The sequence below is a fragment of the Papio anubis genome, chromosome 11 (genome assembly GCF_008728515.1).
Source record: "Papio anubis isolate 15944 chromosome 11, Panubis1.0, whole genome shotgun sequence".
Classification (NCBI taxonomy): domain Eukaryota; kingdom Metazoa; phylum Chordata; class Mammalia; order Primates; family Cercopithecidae; genus Papio; species Papio anubis.
The window spans coordinates 33,512,084-33,536,615 of record NC_044986.1 but is presented as its reverse complement, the minus strand read 5'-3'; the positions used below and the strand labels follow the sequence as shown (position 1 = coordinate 33,536,615).

Sequence of the window (24,532 nt, the reverse complement as noted above, 5' to 3'; positions counted from 1 at the left end):
GGAGGAGGGAATCAGAGCCAACGGTACTGTATTATTTATCAGTTCCTATTTAGTAACATAGGAATCTAGGACAGAAAAAACGAGAGAGAAGAGAGACAAGAAAATGAGGCAAGGACAGAAGAAAAGGAAAGGAGTGGTGACGTGTGGAAGGCCTTGGGGAAAAGCAAAGGGAACACTGGGCCCTGGAAGATATTTTATTTAATTTTATTTTTATTTTGAGATAAGGTCTTACTCTGTCATCCAGGCTGGAGTGCAATGGCGCAATCACAGCTCACTGCAGCCTCCATCTCCTGGGTTCAAGTGATCCTCCCACCTCAGCCTCCCAAGTAGCTGGCACTACATGTGCATGACACCATGCCCGGCTAACTTTTGTATTGTTTTGTAGAGACAGGATTTCACCATATTGCCCAGGCTGGTCTCAAACTCCTAGGCTCAAGTGATCTGCCAGCCTTGGCCTTCCAAAGTGCTGAGATTACAGGTGTGAGTCACCACACCCAACTGACACATTTTAAAGCTGGAAACCCTGTAGTAAACAATCTTTTTTTTTTTTTTTTTTGAGACAGAGTCTTGCTCTGTCACCCAGGCTGGAGTGCAGTGGCAGTCTCAGCTCACTGCAAACTCCACCCCCTGGGTTCAAGCAATTCTCCTGCCTCAGCCTCCCAAGTAGCTGGGATTACAGGCGTGCTCTACCACACATGGCTAATTTTTGTACTTTGAGTAGAGACAGGGCTTTGCCATGTTGGCCAGGCTGGTCTCGAATTCCTGACCTCAAGTGATCCGCCTGCCTCAGCCTCTCGAAGTGCTGGGATTACAGGTATGAGCCACCACGCCTGGGCATTCTTTTTTTCCTTTTTTCTTTCCCAGACAGATGGATATCTGCTTCAGACTGGGAAGGGAGATAGACTCCTTTGTGATCAATAAATGGATTTTCAGTTGTTATTGTGTCTGGAAATTGTATCCAAATGACAAACATCTTTTCTTCTCTGAGTATATTTGACATAATGATGGGTTATGTTAATTTATTTAAAGAATACGTGAAAAAGGGGGTAAAAACTCTTTGAAATTGAGTGTGTTACTCAAGAGGACGTGCAGTTGTTTGAATTTGGCGTTGGAGAGACTTGCTGGTAATGCAAAACTTATATATGTAGCTGCTTACCAGTCATTCAATTTTAGGATATAACAAGAAAAAAGGGAAAGAGGACCCCAGATCAGCTAATAGGCTACAATGAAAGATTTACTCTCTGTTTCCTGCAACAGTAATGGGAAGTAATTTACATTATTTAGGAGATGGGACTAGGGGAGTAGATGGAGGAAGAAACTATCTGGAAATTCCAGAGGAATTCTCAAAGCACTTAAAGCATAGTTATTTCCCCGGATCCTTGTGGTACATTAAGGAACTACAAACACAGGTTGTACACTTAGTATGAGTTCCAGTAACACATTGGCTAAGAAGGGAGCCAGAGAGCCTGATATAGGTTCAAATCCTGACTCCTACCACTTGTTATGTGATACTACCCAAGTTTCTTTTATCTTCTGTAAGCCATAAATGGGGATACTTACATCTGTCTCACAGGGTTGTTGTGAAGGTTAAATGAGATAATGCTGGAAAGCTCTCATATCATGTCATACATAGTACTTATTCAGTAAATAGTAAAAGACAAGCTTGACTTGACTGCATCATGTTAATAGGGAAAGGCGGTGGGAGGGTCTAGCAAGCTCTAGGGTTGTGTACAGAAGGAGCAGGTTGTGTACAGAAGGAGCGAGGCGGCCCTAGGAAAGGCTGACTTTTGAGAAATGAGATCTGTAGATGGCTGTTAAATAGGACTGCCTCATTACTTTGTCCTCGTTTGAGAAATCTGAGGATTAGTGTCCACGATCTCTGAGCTCCGTTAGCTCTGAGATCTTAGTACAACTAAAACTGAAAAGATCCAGGCTGTAAAATCAAAGAAGTTCTTTGCTTCTCTTCCTATCCGTAAAAGAAAGCCCTGGAGAGTTGAATCTTGAAGAGTAGCTACCGGCTCTTTGCGGCCTTGAGTGGAAAGCAAGATCAGGGCCCACGGAGCACCAGAAGGTATGATAGAGCGCCCTCTGGTGGCAGTCCTTACCAGTGGCACAGAAGAATGCAAGCCCGCTGCCTTTCTCTGTAAAAACTGGTCTTAAAGAAATTAACCGATTTAGGCCGCGCACAGTCTAGGCCGTGGGAGCACAGTGGCTCATGCCTGTAATCCCACTGCTTTGGAAGTCCGAGGTGCGAGGATCTCTTGAGCCTAGGAGTTCAAGGCTGCAGTGAGCCATGACTACCACTGGACTCCAGCCTGGGCTACACAAAGAACCCCGTCCCTACAAAAAATAACAAAAATTAGGCCGGGTGCGGTGGCTCATGCCTATAATCTCAGCACTTTGGGAGGCTGAGGAGGGTGGACCACCTGAGGTCAGGAGTTCAAGATCAGCCTGCCCAACAAGGTGAAAACCCATCTCTACTAAAAATACAAAAATTAGCTGGATGTGGTGGCACATGCCTGTAATCCCAGCTACTCGGGAGGCTGAGGCAGGATAATCGCTTGAACCCAGGAGGCAGAGGTTGCAGTGAGCCGAGGTTGAGCCACTGCACTCCAGCCTGGGTGACAGAGCGAGACTCGATCTCAAAAAAAAAAAAAAAAAAAATAGCTGGGCATAGTGGCATGTGCCTGTAGTCCCAGCTATCAGGAAGATGAAGCAGAAGATCTCTTGAGTCTGAGGCTGTAGTGAGCCATAATCATGCCAGTGCACAACCTGAGAGACAGAGTCACTCCCTGTCTCTATGAAAGAAGAAGAAGAAGAGGAGGAAGAGGAGGAGGAGGAGGAGGACATATTTGACCTATCTTGTTTGACTGTAGGTCATAAGACCCTACCTTATTTGACTGTAGGTCAAGGAGAAGGAGAAGGAGGAGGAGGAGGAGGAGGAGGAAGAAGAGGAGGAGGACATATCTGACCTACCTTGTTTGACTGTAGGTCATAAGACCCTCTTTTCAGAGAGGGTACCGACTCACACCCAGAAGGAAGAAATACATGGTCAGAGAGCCCAGAAGAGTCTGGACAGACAGGCCTTGCTGGATTTCTTCACTCAGTGCATAGCATTAGCTGATACTTTTTGTCCAATTGCATTTATACCTAGCTGTACCTACTTTGTTGAACCTATGTATAAAAGTGGACAATTTCCCCTGTATCTTTGGGCCTTCGTTCTGAAGGCTCCTGTGTATGCACATTAAACAAATTGGTATGCTCCCCCCCACCAAAAAAAAAAACAAAAAAAACAACAACAAAAAAAACACACACAGGCCAGGCGCGGTGGCTCAGGCCTATAATCCCAGCCCTTTGGGAGGCCGAGGTGGGCAGATCACCTGAGGTCGCAAGTTTGAGACCAGCCTGACCAACATGGAGAAACCCCATTTCTACTAAAAAAAAAATACAAAAATTAGCTGGGCGTGGTAGCACATGCCTGTAATCCCTGCTACTCAGGAGGCTGAGGCAGGAGAATCACTTGAACCTGGGAGGCAGAGGTTGCGGTGAGCCGAGATCATGCCCCCATTGCACTCCAGCCTGGGCAACAAGAGCGAAACCTTGTCTCAAAAAATAAATAAATAAATAAAATAAAAATAAATTGGTATGGCTTTTCTCCAATTAATCTGTCTTTTGAGAGTTGATTTGGTCCTTGCATTCTAAAGGCTTTATGTGCATGTTCTCATTTCAGCCTCTTGTGAAGGAGGCACTATCATCACCAATTTACTGAGAAAGAAACTGAGAACAAGAGAGATTAGGTAATTTGTCCAAGGTCTGTGGGCAAATGAGCTGAATTTAGAACTAGGCAGTGCTTTGAATCACTATGCTATGTGAGACAGAAGAGGAAAAGCCAAAAGGAAGTGAGGAAGGATATAATAGGAGAGTGACACAACAAAAATTAGGATGTGCGAGCAATTAATTTTTTAAAAACCGTAAAAGAAAGCTGGGCAAAGATGACAGCTGTACAATCACCGAAGATTTTGTAAGGGCCAAGGGTGGTGGCTCATGCCTGTAATCTCAGCACTTTGGGAGGCTGAGGCAGGCAGATCACTTGAGCCCAGGAGTTCAAGACCAGCCTGGGTAACATGATGAAATTCTTTTTCTACAAAAAGTAGAAAAAGTAGGCGGGCATGGTGGTGTGCGCTTAAACTCACTCCCAGCTACTTGGGAGGCTGAGACAGCAGGACTGCTTCAGCCTGGGAGATCGAGGCTGCAGTGAACCACAATGGTACCACTGCACTCCAGCCTGGGTGACAGAGCGGGACACTGTCCTCCAAAATAGACTGTATAAGTGATCTTTATAGTGCACCATCAAGCTCAGCCTAACTCACCAATGTTGGTTCCGCAGGACCCACGGTCACAGTCACTGTCTCTGGGTCAAACCCAGGTGCTATGGCACTAACAGTGTAGGTACCTGGAAGCAGCAGCCGGAAGTAATCACCATGGTCACCTGAAAGTCACAAGGATATAACTCAGTCCGCTGATTAAAAACCTGTCCCAAATAAGCTGGGGTTTTTAACTGACTACAAGCTTGGCTTTTTTTTTTTTTAATTATTATTATTAAATTTAACAAAGTTTAATTGATGAAGGAAAAAGCAATTTGCAAATTGGGCCCTCAGAATCACAGCAAATTCAGAGAGTAATCTCTGCACAGTTGGAGAGACTTTAAGAATAGAAGAAGGAAAGTAAAATACAAAAAAACCAGAAATGAGGTACAGAAACAGCCAGATTGGTTACAGCTTCGTGTTTGCCTTATTTGGACCTGGTCTGGATAGTTAGCTTTTCTTTTTTTTGAGACGGTGTCTCGCTCTGTCACCCAGGCTGGAGTGTAGTGGCATGATGTGAGCTCACTGCAACCTCTGCCTCTCAGGTTCAAGCAATTCTCCTGTCTTAGCCTCCCAAGTAGCTGGGATTACAGGCGCGTGCCACCATGCTCAGCCAATTTTTGTGTTTTTAGTAGAGACGGGGGTTTCACCCTGTTGGCCAGGCTAATATCGAACTCCTGACCTCAGGTGATTTGCTTGTCTCAGCCTCCCAGTGCTGGGATCACAGGCATGAGCCACTGAGCCCACTGGCTTTTTTTTTTTTTTTTTGAGATGGAGTCTCACTCTGTCACTCTGTTGCCCAGGCTGGAATGCAGTGGTGTGATCTCAGCTCACTTCAACCTCCACCTCCCGGGTTCAAGCCATTCTCCTGCCTCAGCCTCCCAAGTAGCTGGGATTACAGGCATGCACCACCACACCCAGCTAATTTTTATACTTTTAGTAGAGACAGGGTTTCACCATGTTGGCCAGGCGGCTCTCGAACTCCTGGCCTCAGGTGATTGACCAGCCTTGGCCTCCCAATGTGCTGGGATTACAGGCATGAGCCACTGAGCCCAGCCATCTTTTCTTTTTTAAAATGAATAAACAAAGTCTGGTTCTCACTATGTTGCCCAAGTTGGTCTCAAACTCCTGGGCTCAAGTGATCCTTCCGCCTCAGCCTCCCAAAGTGCTGTGATTACAGGCATGAGCCACCGCACCTAGCCTATTTTGCTTTTCATATGTTTGTTTTTTTTATTTTTTTATTTGAGACGGAGTCTCGCTCTGTCGCCCAGGCTGGAGTGCAGTGGCGCGATCTCAGCTCACTGCAAGCTCCGCCTCCCGGGTTCCCGCCATTCTCCTGCCTCAGCCTCCCGAGTAGCTGGGACTACAGGCGCCCACAACCGCGCCCGGCTAATTTTTTGTATTTTTAGTAGAGACGGGGTTTCACCGTGGTCTCGATCTCCTGACCTTGTGATCCGCCCGCCTCGGCCTCCCAAAGTGCTGGGATTACAGGCGTGAGCCACCGCGCCCGGCCTAAGCTTTTCTTAATAGCATGAAACTAGCGAAGATTTAAATCATTTGTGGGCTATCTTAATAGGAGTATGGCCTCAGCTCCTAGGAAGCAGGAGTTTTACTGTGCTCTACACTGAGCGTGTTAAATGTAATTCCAGACCCTGTAGTTTAATACAAACTCACCTCCAGTAAAGCATCACTAGGAGAGAGGAAAGGGTGAAAGGTCTGTGAATGTTTTGCCTAATAAAGAAACTCCATGAGCCCACAGTTTTGATATTTGAAAGGCCACTGTGAAGAAATGATGTCTATCTAAAGAAATAAGAATGAGAAGTATGGGTTTAAGTTGCAGGGAGGCAGATTTTGCTAGACAGAAATAAAACCTGTTGAGGCCAGGTGTGGTGGCTCATGCCTGTAATCCCAGCGCTTTGGGAGGCCCAGGTGGGTGGATCACCTAAGGTCAGGAGTTTGAGAACAGCCTGGCCAACATGGTGAAACCCCCGTCTCTACTAAAAATACAAAAATTAGCCAGACGTGGTGACACATGCCTGTAGTCCCAGCTAGTTGGGATGCTGAGGCAGGATAATTGCTGAAAGGTGGGAGGTGGAGGCTGCAGTGAGCTGAGATCACGCCATTGCAATCAAGCCTTGGTGACAGAGCAAGATTCTGTCTCAAATAAATAAATAAAAGAAACAAACCTGTTGAGAGAAACAGAGCTACATAAAAAGGAACGGACTGCTTTGTGAAATTGTGAGCACACAAGCACGGACTAGATCAGAAGCCTGGAAAGGCTACGCAGATGTACAGTGCAAAATCCGCACCACTGAACATGCCGGCCCTGGGTTGGATAAAAAGCTGCTGGTGGTGTTGTATGGGTGTAATCTTATATTCAATGGGAAGGCTGGACTACATGACCAGTAAAGATACAATTTTGAGAGTCCTATCTCTTTTTCTGAGATAAGGTCTCACTCTGTTGCCCAGGCTAGAGTGCAGTGGTGCTATCATAGCTCGCTGCAACCTTGAACTCCCGGACTCAAGCAATTTTCCTGCCTCAGTCTTTTGAATAGCTAGGACTATAGGCACACACCACTGTGCCTGGTTAATTTTATTACTTTTATTTTTTGTAGAGATGTGGTCTTGCTATGTTGACCAGCATGGTCTTGAACTCTTGACCTCAAGCAAACCTCCCAGCTCAGCCTCCCAAAGTGCTGGGATTACAGGCATGTGCCATTGTGCCCAGTGAGAATCCTATTTTTAATATTGCTTTTATTGGGCTGGTTGCAGTGGCTTGTATCACTGTGTTCCGGCCTGGGTGACAGAGCAAGACTGTCTCAAAAAACAAAAAAATTTCTTTTATCACCTTCAAAAGTATGGCAAGGGAAAAAATAAAATTCAAAAGAAACCTGTTTTTCCATAACAGGGAAAGAGCATTTTGGCTAATGACTTTCCATTCCTTTAGATTCAATTATGACAGTGACTTTAAAATTCATTTTTTTTAAGTATATAGCAATGCATATTTGAAATAACAAATACGATAAACATTGAGACAAACAATAATGAGGAAGTCTTTTTCTGCCCCCTATTAAATGCCCGGAATTTACTTTAAAATACTTCAGCAAAGTACACATGTTGGATAGTTGAAATGACACCCCAGGGATTGTCGTTTTCTTAATTGGGGACTTGCATCCTGAAGTGGTGAGCGAGTGTCGTATCAGAAAGGCCCCATTCCAGATGCAGCTCCTATGAGGGCTTCAGCTAGCTTTCTCTCTCCTCAACACTAGATGCTTTGCTAAGTAACATAACGAATGTTTACAATGAGTTTTTTCACTGGTGAAATGATTAATTTTTTTTTTTTTTTTGAGATGGAGTCTTGCTCTGTCACCCAGGCTAGAGTACAGTGGCTCAATCTTGGCTCACTGCAACCTCCACCTCCTGGGTTCAAGTGATTCTCCTGCCTCAGCCTCCTGCGTATGTGGGACTACAGTTGCCTACCACCATGCCCGGCTAATTTTTTGTATTTTTAGTAGTGACGGGGTTTCACCACGTTGGCCAGGCTGGTCTTGAACTCCTGACCTTAGGTGATCCACTCGCCTTGGCCTCCCAAAGTGTTGGGATTACAGGCATGAGCCACTGTGCCCAGCCTAATAATTTGTTAATTAACACAATGGCAGGTAAAAGTGGCACTTATTGGAAAAATCAGTGGTGTTTAATATGTTTTGTTTTTGTTGTCGTTTTGAAATAGAGTCTCACTCTGCCCAGGCTGGAGTCCAGTGGCATGATCTCGGCTAACTGCAACCTCCACCTCCTGGGTTCAAGTGATTCTCCTGCCTCAGCCTCCCAAGTAGCTGGGACTACAGGCACACGCCACTATACATGGCTAATTTTTTGTATTTTAGTAGAGATGGGGTTTCACTGTGTTGCCTAGGCTTGTTGTAAACTCCTGAGCTCAGGCAATCCACCCGCCTCGGCCTCCCAAAGTGCTGGGATTACAGGCGTGAGCCACCGCACCTGGCCACACCTAGCTAATTTTGCAGTTTTAGTAGAGACAGGGGTTTCACCATGTTGGCCAGGCTGGTCTTGAACTCCTGACCTCAAGTGTTCCTCTCACCTGGGCCTCCCAAAGTGTTGGGATTACAGGCGTGAGCCACTGTGCCCTGCAATATATGTTGATTGGGTAGACTGTTTTAGAGACATTCCCAGACTTGCTTGGACAGAGCATAAGAATCTAGCAAAAGCCAGGTGTGCCCTTCTGGAATCCCAGCACTTTGGAAGGCTGAGGCAGGCAGATCACTTGAGCTCAGGAATTTGAGACCAGCCTGGACAACAGGGCAAAACTCTGTCTCTGTAAAAAAAGTAAAAAACAAAAAAATTAGCTGAGCATGGTGGCATGCATTTGTAGTTCCAGCTACTTGGGAGCCTGGAAGGTCAAGGCTGCAGTGAGCTCTGATTGCACCACTGCACTGCAGCCCAGGCAATAGAGTGAGACCCTGTAATCCAGCTATTTGGGAGGCTGAGGCAGAAGAATTGCTTGAGTTTGAGACCAGCTTGGGCAACATAGTGAGACCCCATCACTTTGCTTGAAAGAATCTAGCAAGCCCTGAAGAAGACTGTGCTTATAAGAATGATTCCTACGATTCAGAAACATTTCTGTAAAAAACAGAAAAAGAAAAAACAAATAAAAAGGATGATTCCTGAGTTTGGATTCCTAAACAGTCCTGTGTCCAGACTCTGGTTGTCTGATACTTCACTGTGAGGCTACAGGATTCTGCCTTTAGACAATACTTTTGCCTTGAATGAACTTTTCATGTAAGATGCATTGAGATCACTTTAAAGAACAGAAAGCTGAGAGTTCATCCAGCTTAAACAGATTGTAGGAACTGTGAAATGGCTGCTAGGTAATAAATGTTAGTGTAGTAAAATTCAGGTGAGACTTGCTAGTATTAAGGTTGTGCGGAGGGCTGGGTGTAGTGGCTCACACCTGTAACCCCAGTACTTTGGGAGGCTTTTGAGCCCAGGAGCTCAAAACCAGCCTGGGCAACATGGTGAAACCCCATCTCTACAAAAAACACAAAAAATTAGTCAGGCATGGTGTTGCATGCTTATAGTCCCAGCCATTTTGGAGGCTGAGGTAGGAGGATGGCTTGAGCTTAGGAGGCAGAGGTTGCAGTGAGATCACACCACTGCCCTCCAGCCTGGATGGCAGAATGAGACTCCTTTTCAAAAAAAGAAAAAAAGGTGGGGAGTTAGGCAAATCTCATCTACCTGTAACCAATACCGTTGGTAGCTACTGTTATGCATTAAAAGCAAAATAAAACAAAAAATCCTACAAATTGTGCATGATCAAGCTGGGCTGAGTCAGCTTACAACACCAGTCTGCTGTGACATAATTCTGTGCTCTTCTAGGAGATTCCAGGTAGCTCTAAGATCCGTCTCCACCATCAATCTTGCCCCACAGTAAGCCTATGATGGAAAGAATCTTGCTAACTTTCCCATTGGAGGTGTAGAGAAACGCCAAGTCAGCCACAAGGATAACTATCCGTTTTACAGCCTCTTTCTACCCAATTTCACACCAGTATGTGAGCTATTAACAGGCTTAAGCCCAGAAAATACCCCTAACAAAATTGTATGTGGTAGCCACTCCTGAATGCTGAGGAGAAGTTACATTTACATCAGTCTTTCCTGGTCCTGACCTCTCAGGGATTGCTTGCATCAGAAGCAAAAGATTTTCCATTAAAACATCTTGGTTGTTTGATTCAGCCTCTTAATTTACTGTCTCCATTTTCATTGCCCTTCTTTCCTCCATCCCCCCACCCCTACTCCCAGCATCCTTGACGCCCCTGCTAGTTTCACTGGCTTACAAACTGGCCCGTTGATTATGCTGAAGAAGATGCGGGAGTGAACGCTTCCTTCCTCCCCCTAAGCAGTGACCACCTACCTGAAGTGACATCATGGTTAATCCCACTGACAGAAATGACAGCATTGGCGAGATTATTATAATTCTCATCATGCACCATTCCCTTGATGCCCTGGTGAACCTGCAGGAACAAGTATATAGTTATGATCATAAAACATTTGTACGGTGTTTTAGAGTCTCAAAGCCCTTTCTCGTATGTTTTTGCATTTTATCTTCACAAAGATGATGGTAATAGTCCCTTAACTGGTCTCTTTGCCTCTCTCCCTGCCCCAATTAATCTCTTCACAATTAGAGTGGTCAGAGTGATCCTGTTAAAGCCTAACTCAAATCATGTCACTATCCTACTCAAAACCTAACTCACTCTGAGCAAAAGCTAAAGTTCTTGTGATGGTCCGTCTGTCAAGCTACCTGTTAGCTCTCTGATCCCATCTCCAACCACCTTTTCTCTCCCTTACTTCTGAGATCAATCCAGCCACACTGGTGTCCTGGCTTTCTTTTCTTTTTCTTTTTTTAAAAATTTTTTTATTTCCTATGACAGACTGTGATAAAATAAAATTTACCATTTTAAGTGTATAGTTCAGTGTTATTAAATACATTTAGCTAGGCTGAGGACAGGAGAACTGTTTTAACCCAGGAGGTGGAGGTTGCAGTAGGCTTAGATCGCACCACTGCACTCCAGTCTGGGTGACAGAGCGAGACTCTGTCTAAAAAAAAAAAAGGCCGGGCGCGGTGGCTCAAGCCTGTAATCCCAGCACTTTGGGAGGCCGACACGGGCGGATCACGAGGTCAGGAGATCCAGACCATCCTGGCTAACATGGTGAAACCCCGTCTCTACTAAAAAATACAAAAAACTTGCCGGGCGAGGTGGCAGGCACCTGTAGTCCCAGCTACTTGGGAGGCTGAGGCAGGAGAATGGCATGAACCCAGGAGGCGGAGCTTGCAGTGAGCTGAGATCCGGCCACTGTACTCCAGCCTGGGTGACAGAGCGAGACTCTGTCTCAAAAAAAAATTAAAAAATAAATAAATAAATAAATAAATAAATAATAAAAAAATAAAACCCATTTGTAATGTTGTGCAACCATCACTACCATCCATCTGCATCACTCTTTTTATCTTAAAAAATTGAAACTCTATATCCATTAAACAATGATTCTCCATTACCCCCTCCCCCAGCCCCTAGCAACCACCATTCTATCAATACTTTCCATCTCTATAATTTTGACTGCTCTAAGTACCTCATATATGTGGAATAATACAGTGTTTGTCTTTTTATGGGTGGCTAATTTCACTTGGCATAATGTCCCCAAGATTCATCCATGTTGTAGCATGTGTCAGAATTTCCTTCCTTTTTTTTGAGATGGAGTTTCACTCTCATTGCCCAGGCTGGAGTGCAATGGTGCCATCTCGGCTCACTGCGACCTCCACCTCCTGGGTTCAAGCGATTCTCCTGCCTCAGCCTGTCGAGTAGCTGGGATTACAGGCATGTGCCACCATGCCCGGCTAATTTTGTATTTTTAGTAAAGACAGGGTTTCTCCATGTTGGTCAGGCTGGTCTCAAACTCCCAAACTCAGGCGATCTGCCCACCTCAGCCTCCCAAAGTGCTGGGATTACAGGCATAAGCCACCACACCTGATGACAATTTCCTTCCTTTTTAAGGCTGTATAATATTCCACTGGAATATACCACATTCATTTATACAGTCATCCACCAATGAACACTGGGTTGCTCCCACTTTTTGGCTATTGTAAATAATGCTGTTATGAATATGGGTGTGCAAATATCTCTTTGAGGCCCTTATTTCTGTTCTTTTGAATATATACCCAAAAGTAGCACTGCTGGAGCACACAGGAATTCTGATTGCTTGAGGAATTGCCATTAGCTGTTTTTTATAATGACTGTACCACTTTACATTCCCATTGATGGTGCACAAGGGTTCCAATTTCTCCACATCCTTGCAAACATTTGTGAATTTCTGTTTTTTTGATAGCAGCCATCCTAACCAATTTGAGGTGGAATCTCACTGTAGTTTTAGTTTGCATTTCTGTAATGATTAGTGATGCCAAGCACTTTTCATATTCTTTTTGTGGGTTTTGTATTTGCAGTTGTGTCCATTTCAAGGAACCCTTTTATCCCCTAGATATCTGCATGTTTCTCTCCCTCATCTCCTTGAAATTTTTGTTTAAATATCACTTCCCCGAAAGACTTTCTTCATAGCATTTCTTTTTTAACATGTTATACAACTTATTGTTTACTGCCTGTCTCTCCTCACTAGAAGGTAAGTTCCATGTGGGCAGGGATATTTGCTTATTTATTCATAATTCACAGCGTATAGTACAGTTTCTGACAAATAGTTGTGCTTGATAATTTTTTTGAGAAGGATCTTGCTCTGCTGCCCAGGCTGGAGTACAATGGCATGATCACAGCTCACTGCAACCTTGACCTCCCGGCACAAGACAAGCGATCCTCCCACCTCATCCTCCTGTGAAGCTGGGTCTATAGAAGCATGCCACCATGCTTGGCTAATTTTTTTTTTTTTTTTAGTAGACATGGGGTCTAGCTATGTTGCCCCGGCTGGTCTCAAACTTCTGAGCTCAAGTGATCCTCCCATCTCGGCTTCCCACACTGCTGGGATTACAGGTGCGAACCACTGTGTTCAGCTGCTCAATAATGTTGAATGAATAAATCTCATTGGAAGAAGCAGCCCAGATCTATTGGACTGAATCAGAGCAAAAGTCAGACCTGAACCTGTGAAACACCTTGTCTGAGAAGCACTTCTCTTTTTGCAAACATGAGAGTTAACAAATGAGGTTTTACCTGTTCCAGGAACTGGATTAGGGCTTCCCGATTACCCAGCCACTCCCGCTGTAACTCCTCTTGCGGGGGAAACTTGTCACAACTCAGTTCCAGCGTGATCTCAAAGCAGTTGGTATGGAGATAATTAAAGTCTTGCATTCCTAAAGGAAAGAGGGCAGTGGCAGATTCCCATAACCAGGTTCCCACTCAATGCCCCATCTCATCTCTCTCTCTCTTTTTAAAATTTTCTGCTTTTATTTATTTGGGAATTCTCTTTTAATTTTATTTATTTCATTGGCACATAATAATGTGTACATATTCATGTACATCACCTAATAATATGTACATATTCATGGAACACGCATAGTGACGTTTCAATAAACTGTACAGTGATTAGATCAGGCTAATTAGAATATCCATCCTCCCAAACATTTATCATTTCTTTGTGTTGGAAATATCCAGCACCCCCTTCATTACCTTTTTTTTCTTTTCTTCATCAACTTCTATTCTACCTCTTGACCTCTATTTCTTTCTTTCCTCCATAAAATTTTTCCCAAATTTCCAGTTCACATGCATCTCTCTCTGCAGTTTCCTCTCTTCTTAAATGTCCCTTTTGTCATCTTCATCCTTTATGTTTTTTTCCATTTCATGACTGAATTTCACTTCTTGTCCCTTTTATCATTTCCAAAGTCTGCTTATTAGCTGTGCCTTACTATTGACTATGCACATGGACTGTTTTTAAGATAACAGATTTTCTCCTTGAACTACAATGTTCTTCAGACCTGGGAGGTCAGGAATGAGACTAATATTTTGCTTTCACATCCCTTCTCCTAGCTAAGAATACAACATTAATCTGAAAATACCCATCCCAGAAAAACAGACTCCTGAAAAAGCAGAAGACAGCTACATTTTCCTCTTCTTCTAAAAAATACTTGCTTGTGCCAATCTTCTACATTATTCAATTGAATCAATTACTTTTTAATATGTTTCTCATTATTAGGATGGTTATTTTCATTATAATTTCATTTGGGTTAAAAATTACTCACTTAAAAATGTCTATACTACCCAAAGTGATCTACAGATTCAATGCAATCCCTATCATAATCCAAATGATGTTTGTTGCAAAAATAGAAAACCCATCCTAAAATTCATATGGAATTTTAAGCAACCCAGAAGAGTAAAAATAATCTTGAAAAAGAAGAACAAAGCTAGAGACTCACAATTTCTGATTTTGAAACTTACTACAAAGCTACAGTAATCAAAACAATGTGGTACTGGTATAAAAGCAGGTATATAGATTAATGGAATGGAAGACAGCCCAGAAACCCTCACATATATTGTCAAAGGATTTTTGACCAGAATGCCAAGACCATTCAATGGGGAAAGGACAGTCATGTCAACAAATGATGCTGGAGAAACTGGATATCCAAATGCAAAAGAATGAAGTTGGAGCCTTATCTAACACCATATACAAAAATGAACTCAAGATGGATTGGTGACCTAAACGTAAGACCTAAAACTATAAAACTCTTAGAAGAATATACAGGACAAAAGCTTCATGACATTGAATTTGGCAATGATTTCCTGGATATGAAATCAAAGATACAGGCAACAAAAGAAAAAAAAATCACAGATTAGACTTCATGAAAATGGAAAAATTTTGTTCATCAAAAGACAGTATCTCTAGGACAAAACAGGTGATGACAGAATCAAACAAACAAACAAACAAATACAATGTCAACAGAGTAAAAAGGCCATCATGGAATGGGAAAAATATTTGTGATTCATACATCTGATAAGATATAATATTCAGAATACATAGAGAACTCCTAAAACATAACAATAACAACAATAAAAAAAAAACCCAAACAACTTGATTTTTTTAAGTGGGCAAAGGATTTGAATAGACATTTCTCCAAAGAAGGTATACAAATGGCCAATAAGCACATGAAAAGATGCTCAATATCACTAATCATTAGAGAAATGCAAATCAAACTACCATGAGACACTACTTTGCACTTATTAGGATGGCTACTATCAAAAAAAAAAAAAAAAAAAAAAAAAGTAAGAGCTGGTGAAGATGTGGAGAAACTGAAACTCCTGTGCACGGGTGGTGTTTTCTACAGAAAACAGTATGGCAGTTCCTCAGAAACATTAAAAATAGAACTACCTTATGTCCAACAATTCCACTTCTGGGTTTATATATCCAAAAGAACAGAAATCAGGGTCTCAAAGAGAGATGTGCACATCCATGTTTGTAGCACCATTATTCACAATAGCCAAAATGTGAAAGCCACCCAAATGTCCATCGGTGGATAAACGAGAAACAAAATGTGGTATAAACATACAATGGAATATTGTTTAGCCTTCAAAGTAAGGAAATTCTGAGAAACACCATATCACGGATGAACTTTGAGGACATGATGGTAAGTGAAATAAGGCATTCACAAAAAGACAAATATTGCATGATCCCACTGATATGAGCTACTTAGAGCAGTCAAAATCATAAAGACAAAAAGTAGAATGGTGATTGCCAGGGGCTGGGGTAAGGGGAAATGTAGTTATTGTTTAACAGATATAGAGTTTCACTTTTATAAGCTGAAAAGAGTTCTGGAGATGAGTGCTGGTGGTGACTGTACAACATTACAAATGTACCTAATAATACAGAATCAGATGCTTAAAAATTATTACAATGGTAAATTTTATGTTATGTATATTTTACCACAATAAAAATGAAGCGGGGTGCCTGTAATCCCAGCACTTTGGGAGGCTGAGGTGGGCAGATCACTTGAGGTCAGGAGTTTGAGAACAGCCTGACCAACGTGGTGAAGCCCCGTCTCTACTAAAAAGACAAAAATTAGCCAGGTGTGGTGGTGGTTCCCTGTAGCCCCAGCTACTCGGGAGGCTGAGGCAGGAGAATTGTTTGAATCGGGAGGCAGAGGTTGCAATGAGCCGAGATGGAGCCACTGCACTCCAGCCTGGGTGACAGAGAGACTCCATCTCAAAATAAATAAATAAATAAATAACTAAAGATGAAAAAAATTATCACTTTTTAAGCTGATGAGTACAAGCAAGCTGTTACAGAAAGAATGGGGAAAGTTGAAGAATAATAACTATAGCCTATTAAATTGGCTCTCTCCAAACAGTATAGAGGTTCCTTAAAAAACTAAAAACAGAACTACCAGTTGATTCAGCAATCCCACTGCTGAATATATACCCAAAACAAAGGAAATCAGTATATTGAAGAGTTAACTGCACTCCCATGTTTGCTGCAGCACTATTCACAATAGCCAAGATTTGGAAGCAAGCTAAGTGTCCATTAGCAGATGAATGGAGAAAGAAAATGTGGCAGGGTTACACGATAGAGTACTATTCAGTCATTAAAAAAAATAAGATCCTGTCATTTGCAAAAATAGTGATGAAGCCAGGCACAGAAAAACAGATTTTGCACGTTCTTTCTCATTCGTGGGAGCTAAACATTTAAATAATTGAACTCATGAAAATAGAGAGGAAGAATGGTTACCGGAGGCTGGGAAGGATGGTGGGGGTGGGGAGAATGGGGATGGTTAATAGATACAAAAAATAGAAAGAATGAATGATAGCACAAAAGGGTGACTACCATTAGCAGTAATTTGCTGTACCTTTTGAATAACTGAGGGGGTACAATTAGAATGTTGGTAACACAAAGAAATGAATGCTTGAGGGGATGGACATCTCATTTACTCTGATGTAATTATTACACACTGTATGCCTGTATTAAAATATCACATATACCCCATAAATATATACACTTCGCATGTATCCATAAAAATTTAAAAATGCTTGAGTAAAATAAACAAGTAAATTGCTTCTCTCCATGCATTAGAATCACCTAGAAGGCTGAGCCTTCTGGCTAAATACAGCTTGCTGGGCTTCACCCCCAGAGTTTCTGATTCAGTAGGTATGAGGTGGGGTGCAACTTATTAGAAATGTACATTTCTAATAAGCTCATGCTGATATGCTAATCAAGAGACCACACTGTTGGAAGAATCAATTTGATAAATGTAATGACCTTGGAATTGTACCAGCTTAATTTAGGGCAATGATTCTCAGTGGAGGCATGGGCCTTGCTGTCTCAGAGGATGGAGAGGGAGAGGGAGGAGAGAGAGAAAAAAAGAACAAGCATAATTTGAAAAAGTATATTGGTTATTTTCAATTTGGAGGGCAAAAAATATTTTGCTTTCCTAATGCAAACTAAAGAAAGTAACTTTTAAAAAATGTAAAATTATGTATGTGTGTATTTATTTATTTTTCAGAGACAGGGTCTTGCTCTGCTGCCCAGGCTGGAGTGCAGCATCATGATTATAGCTCACTGTAGCCTCGAACTCCCACCTTAAGCCATCCTCCCACCTCAGCCTCTCAAAGTGCTAGGATTACAGGTATGAGCCATTGCGCCCAGCAGTGCCTTGTATTCAAGCAAGTTTTCGTCCCCAGTCTACCCTCCCAGTACATGGCAACTCCTCAGTTTTGCACCTCTTCTACTCTGCACAGGACCAGCCACCAACTCAGCTCTCACCAATCTGCTGCCTGGGCCATGGCCAGGTCAGATTTGAGGGGATGGGGAAAGACAGATGCTAGAGAATGATTCCTAAAAGAACCCAGCTTCTTGCTCCAGACTCTTCTCTATCCTTCAATCCAGTGAAGGCTCATAAACAAAGGTTCTATCTTGACCCCTGGTCACGGGGAAGGCCCAGGGGATAGGGACAGAAGTCTCTTGTGGAGGTTTCTGCTCTTGAAGCCTACATTATCAATAGCCAGTGTCCATGGCAAACCCCTGCTTGCTGGGGCCAGGCAGTCAGGGTCCAGGGAGCGTATCTCAGGGGAACTGGTTGTGCCCAGGCCAGATCCTCTGCTCATCTGTTGCTATGTGAGGCATACATCTGCGCTACTTTTTAAAATACAATTACAACATTTATAACCCAGGCATTTCTAAATGCCTTATGTGTATTATTTTATTTAATACTTATATTAAAATTATGAGGCAAGTATTCACTTTCTTTTTTTTTTTTTTTTTTTTTTGAGTCTCACTCTGTTGTCCAGGCTGGAGTACAGTGGTGCAGTCTTGGCTCAATGCACTGCAGCCTTGACCTCCTGGGCTCAGGTGATCGTCCCACCTCAGCCTCCCCATTAGCTGGGACTACACGTGTGCACCACTCTGCCTGACTTTTTTTTTTTTTTTTTTTTTTGGTAGGGGGATGAGGTCTTGCTATGATGCTTAGGCTGCTCTCAAACTACTGGCCTCAAGAGATTCTCCCTTCTTGGCCTCCCAAGGTGCTGGGATTATAGGCATGAGTCACCATGCCTGGCCTTATTATTCTTAATTACAGATGAGGAAATGAAAGCACAGAGAGAATAAGTAATTATCCCAGAGCCACATGACTAGTAAATGGGCAAGCCAGGTTTCAACCCAATCTACTCTCAGATCCCACAAGTGACTATATGCCCTAATCTACTGTGTAAACGACCAGTTTTACAGGACCAAAAGGTGGCCCTACCTTAGTTTTTTTGTTTTTGTTTTTGTTTTTGTCTTTTGAGACGGAGTCTCGGAGTCTCGCTCTGTCGACCAGGCTGGAGTGCAGTGACACGATCTCGGCTCACTGCAAACTCTGCCTCCTGGGTTCATGCCATTCTCCTGACTCAGCCTCCTGAGTAGCTGGGACTATAAGCGCCCGCCACCACACCCGGCTAATTCTTTTGTATTTTCAGTAGAGACGGGGTTTCACCGTGTTAGCCAGGATGGTCTCGATCTCCTGACCTCGTGATCCACCTGCCTCGGCCTCCCAAAGTGCTGGAATAACAGGCGTGAGCCACTGTGCCCAGCCATCCCCACCTTAGTTTTAAAGAATCACAAGATGATGACTAAATGTCAACCTGAGACTTCCCCATTTTCCAGATCTCAACCTGAGTGCAAAACTCCATGCTATTCCCATTGTTTCCCTGGGAAAACTGGGAATTTAGAAGGAGAAATGAGCACTATTCCACTTCAGCTTGAGCAGTTCCCAGGACTCCCCTTACCCTTGCTGAGAGAATACCAGGAAGCCCCATTGGTGATGCCATCTGGAAAGTAATCTCCACAGTTCCAACCTTGGTACATCCATCCATGTGCATAGGAGTAGACCTTGGCCAGCTAGAGGAAAAGCAGGCGGAAAACGACCTTGATGATTCCCAACTCAAATGGCAATGCTCCTACTCACAACTAGGGTGAAGCCAAGAAGCCCTGCTGGGTACATAAACAGTGGATTATTTGCTTTAGTGAAAGAAAATAGGATCAGGGATAGAGACAGTGTGTGTATGTGTGTGTGTATGAGTGTGTGTATGTAGGTGAGTATGTGTGAATGCATGTGTGTGAATGTGACTGTGTGTCTAAGAGAGTATATCTGTGGTAGACTAGAGTTAGGAGATCTGTATTCTGATTTTGTCACTATCTCGGGGCTGAGTTTTCTCCTGTGCAGTCAGGAGTTGCACTAGATGATATTGAAGATTCCTTGTTTTTGTGCCATTTTCTAGCCGAATTTTGTCAAATAAATCAAGGAGTAAGTAAGGCAAGACTTCTCCAGGAAAAGTAATGTGTATTTAGGGGGTGATAGGTGTGTGTTGGAGGGAGAGGAATATATTTGAACTCTACAATTCTCCTTCATTACTATTTACTATACAGTGGACAAAGTGAGATCAATGGAGAAAAAAACAATGTGCTATTCACCATGTAGTTCATTAATGATTAATACTTAATATCATTAATGTTCATTTATATTATATAGATATATATTAATATATTAGTACTTTTTTTTTTTTTTTTTTGAGATGGAGTTTCACTCTTGTTGTCCAGGCTGGAGTGCAGTGGTGCAATCTTGGCTCACCACAACCTCCACCTCCCGGGTTCAAGTGATTCTCCTGTCTCAGCCTCCCAAGTAGCTGGGAGTACAGGCACCTGTCACCGTGCCTGGCTAATTTTTATATTTTTAGTAGAGACGGGGTTTCACCATGTTGGGCAGGCTGGTCTCGAACTCCTGACCTCAGGCAATCCGTCCGCCTCGGCCTCCCAAAGTGCTGGGATTACAGGCGTGAGTTACCGCACCAGGCCAATAATTACAAATTTATTATATTATACCATTTTATATATTAATATAAAATTAATGTTAACATTGATTTTATTCTATTGTTTTGAACTGTTATTTAAACTTTTTCATGTAGTCTATTTTTCTTTTTTTAAGGCCCCACCTAATACCATCACAGTCTATTTTTCATTAATATGGATATATTATCATAAAATTCTACTTTAGACCCCCCAAAATTCACATTTAATGACACTTGTGCTATTAGTCTTCGGGCATATTTCTTGCTCATCATTAGCCTAAGTATTTTCTGCATCGTGGTAATTACTTTAAAGCTTTCTTTGTATTTACTTTTTTATGAATCTATGGCTTATTATTCAAAACCAAATGTCATTTACTAGACTGTAAGCACCTCACAAGCAAGCGGTATTTTCAATTATTTTCTGTGGCCTCGCACTGAAAAGGGGTCTGTTACTGACCTTAAGCTCATCTCCTGAGCCCCAAGTTCCCCTGGCGGGACAAGCTGTCGCTCCACATACCTTCTGGAAAAGCTTGTCGTCAGGCGTGGGGGTGTTGGCGGTGCGGCGGACCCCTCGGACCCGGTGCTCAAAGGACTTGTCATACGGGTAATTGGCCACCACCGCCCCTCCGTGGAGATTGGCTGAAAGAACAAAGTTGAAGGAGTGCATCCACCGGATCACCGCCCGGGTCTCGGGTTCCACCTGGGAGGAGGCGAGAGGTTGGCGGTGAAGGGGCAACTGAGGCTACAAACAAACGGCGGTTAGAGTAAGTCTGTCAGGAAGTGGCCTGAGGAGATCAAATGTCTGAATGAAACAGTGAGCGTCCTGGCGGATATGAAAAGTGGAGATGGGGAAATGTCGACCTTTGGAATGATGGTTTCAACAATGGAGTGTGTAGAACTTTTTTCAAAATGAATCTTATGTGGAATCCCAATATACAAAATAGGTAAACAGAGAGCATTTAGGGCAAGGAAACTATTCTGTATGATACCATAATGGTGGCTGTATATCATCATACCTTTGTTGAAACCCAGAGAGTGCACAACACCAAGAGAGCAGTAACCTAACTAAGGACTCAGAGCGCTCATAATGAGTCAAGGTAGGTTCATGATTGACTGTGATAAACACACCCCTCTGGGGTAGGACGCTGATGGTGGGGTGGGTGGAGTGGGGCAGGGAGTGTATGAGAACGCTGTACTTTTTGCTCAATTTTGCTGTGAACCTAAAACTATCCTTAAAAAAATAGTCTGTTGAGAGAGAAAGAAAGGGAGAGAGAGAGAGGGTTTTTTTTGTTTGTTTTTTGTTTGTTTTTTGAGACAGGGTCTCACTCTGTCACCCAGACTGGAGTGCAGTGGTGCAGTCTCAGTTCACTGCAGCCTCCATCTCCCGGACTCCAGCGATGCTCCTATCTCAGCCTCCCTAGTAGCTGGGACTACAGGCATGCAACAACACACCTGGCTAATTTTTGTATTTTCTGTAGAGATGGGGTTTTGCCATGTTACCGAGGCTGGTCTTGAACTCCTCAAGCAATCTGCCTATCTCTGCCTCCCAAAGTGTTGGGATTACAGGTGTAAGCCACCGTTCCCACCCAAAAAAGAGAAGTTCTGTATGAAGAGATACCATGATTGGAGAGCTCGGAGCCCCAGCTTGGCCTCTCTCTGGACCCTAGAAAAGGGTTTCCCATTTTACCACTGCTCCAGTGACTTCTAAGTCATCTTAGCAGAAATTTAGGACTCCAATAAATCAATCTGAAAAACGCTAGTTTACAGTGATGGTTTTTAACCTCCTCCTTCCCTGCTGTAATGTTGACATGTAGAACACACTCCTGTGGTCATATCCAAATTTCATGGGTTAGACATACTGTCAGATGGGCCAGTCTTGGCTAAGCAGTGAAATTCCACCCCGTCTCTTGCATATTATATTGCTAGTGAGTGATAGTATGCCAAAGAAAGCCTTGAATCCACTTGGACTTGCGGCATAAGTAAATAATTTACAGTTTGCAGCATTTTTCCTCCTCTCAGGATAAACAAGCTTAGAGATTATGTAGTGTTACTGTATTAATGGCTCCTCCTGGACCACGGTCAGCTCTAAAGTTTCCATCTTTTCCATCCCAGGGGGACTGGATAAATAGGGTTGAGTCTCAATCAGAATGAATATAAGTGTGAGGGCACCAGTCTTGGTCTGTGACCAGGGCTCAGACCCTCTGGGGCAGTTCTGTCTTTGTGTCCTAAGCCTCTATCAGAACAAGGCCAGCTTCTCACTGTTCCTCTTCCTCAAGGCTGTTCTGTCTAGAGCCAGGGAAACCTCATTGCTTTTTCTCCTAAAATTTAGACAAGAGGATTGAGTGGGAGCCTAGTTATCATTGATTCAATTACCTTATTTTATTTAGAGAAACAAGTTTAATATATCAGAACATTCTTCTGGTTGGATATGCTGACTAACACAAAGTTCTTTGCTTTTTGGTTTTGTTTTTTTTTTTGAGATGGAGTCTCGCTTTGTCGCCCACGTTGGAGTGGAGTGATGCTATCTGCAACCTCCGCTATCTGGGTTCAAGCGATTCTCCTGCCTCAGCCTCCCAAGTAGCTGGGATTACAGGCACCTACTACCACACCCGGCTAATTTTTGTATTTTTAGTAGGATGGGGTTTCACCATGTTAGCCAGGCTGGTCTCGAACTCTTGATCTCAGCTGATTCGTCTGCTTCTGCCTCCCAAAGTGCTGGGATTACAGGGTGTGACCCACTGTGCCCAGCCTTACAAAGTTACTTTTTATTTACTATTTACTTGAACCAAGAGGATAGTTGCTGTTTGAAATCTAACATGTCAGCATGGCTTTTGCTTCATTTTCAAGGGAGAAAAAAATCCCAGAATATTCCATTTGGGAAACTCCCAATTAAAAGGCGTACACCTGCTTTCCTTTTCTTTCCCCAGTCTCTAAGTTTAGACATTCACAAATAGAACATTTCAAACTCTCCCACACAGCGTGATCACCAGGGGTGGCAGTGATGCTCAGAGGATGCCTATTTATTTTCAGAAGCAGGCCCACCAGCAGGGTGAAACCACTCATGTTACCAAGGACTTCCATTACAGGCCTCTTGGAGAGTGAGGCCTCGAAATATTGAATGGGATCCTCCAATTGGAAGAGGAAGGGAAATCAGGGAGGGTATAGTAATGATAAAGTAGTCAAGGGTCATATAGAAAGGGAAAAGGGGCCAGGTACAGTGGCTCATGCCTGTAATCCCAGCACTTTGGGAGGCTGAGGCGGGCGGATCACAAGGCCAGGAGTTCGAGAACAGCCTGACCAACATGGTAAAACCCTGTCTCTATTAAAAATACAAAAATTAGCTGGGCGTGGTGGCATGTGCCTGTAATCCCAGCTACTCAGGAGGCTGAGGCAGGAGAATCGCTTGAACCTGGGAGGCGGAGGTGGTTGTGAGCCAAGATTGTGCCACTGCACTCCAGCCTGGGGTAAAAAAGACTCTGTCTCAAAAAAAAAAAAAAAAAAAAAAAAAAAGAGAAGGAAAGAAAGAAAGAAAAAGAAAAAAAAGGGAAAAGAAAAAACTAAAGGTTAGATTCCCTGAACCATTTTTTTTTTTTTTTTTTTTTTTTTTTGGCAGACAGGGTCTGTTGCTCTGTCGCCCAAGCTAGAGCAGGCAGGACAATAGTTCACTGTAACCTTGAACTCTTTAACTCCTGGGTTCAAGGGATCCTCCCAAATAGCTAAGTCTATGACATGTGTCACTACACCCAGCTAAATTTTGTATTTTTCTTTTGTAGAGATGGGGCCTCACTATGTTGCCCAGGCTGGTCTCAAACTCCTGGCCTCAAGCAGTCCTCCCATCTCAGCTTCCCAAAGTGCTGGGATTACAGGCGTGAGACACCACACCCAGCCTGAACCTCTTTCTATAGCTAATTGTTGGTAAGGATACAGCTTATCACATGTAAGACAGACTTCTCTATAGAATGATTCTGTCCACGTTCTAGCGTAGTAGAAAGAATGTTGGAATAAGAATCAGAAGGCCTGCGTCTTCATCCTGATTCCATCAATCATTACCTGCGAGAATGTAAATTATTTTCTCTCTAAGTGTAATAGCTATAAAACAGAGATGGATAACACTGCTTGGTGCATTTCACATGATGTCATGATCAGCTGAAACTGGCTGTGAAATAATTTTGGAAAACTGTTAAGAACCATGCAACAAAATGATACTGCTTTCATATCCTTCACCACAATCGCCACTAATGTCAAATATTTAACTGGGCATGGTGGCTCACGCCTGTAATCCCAACACTTTGGGAGGCCAGCTGGGCAGATCACAAAGTCAGGAGTTCAAGACCAGCCTGGCCAACATGGTGAAACCCC

The 24,532-nt window shown here is 43.2% G+C and overlaps 1 protein-coding gene across 2 annotated transcripts in view; it reads right to left on the bottom strand.

Moving 5' to 3' along the window:
• Nucleotides 1-24,532, bottom strand: part of CPN1 (carboxypeptidase N subunit 1) — a 65,430-nt gene that overhangs the window by 1,883 nt on the left and 39,015 nt on the right. For both annotated transcript variants that reach the window (XM_021943578.2, XM_003904113.5), the window contains 5 exons: nucleotides 20,691-20,873; nucleotides 19,115-19,226; nucleotides 13,082-13,221; nucleotides 10,288-10,387; nucleotides 4,371-4,489 (listed from right to left, as the gene is read on the bottom strand). In XM_021943578.2, coding sequence (XP_021799270.2) covers nucleotides 4,371-4,489; nucleotides 10,288-10,387; nucleotides 13,082-13,221; nucleotides 19,115-19,226; nucleotides 20,691-20,873 — 654 coding nt within the window. The remainder of the gene's footprint in view (nucleotides 1-4,370; nucleotides 4,490-10,287; nucleotides 10,388-13,081; nucleotides 13,222-19,114; nucleotides 19,227-20,690; nucleotides 20,874-24,532) is intronic.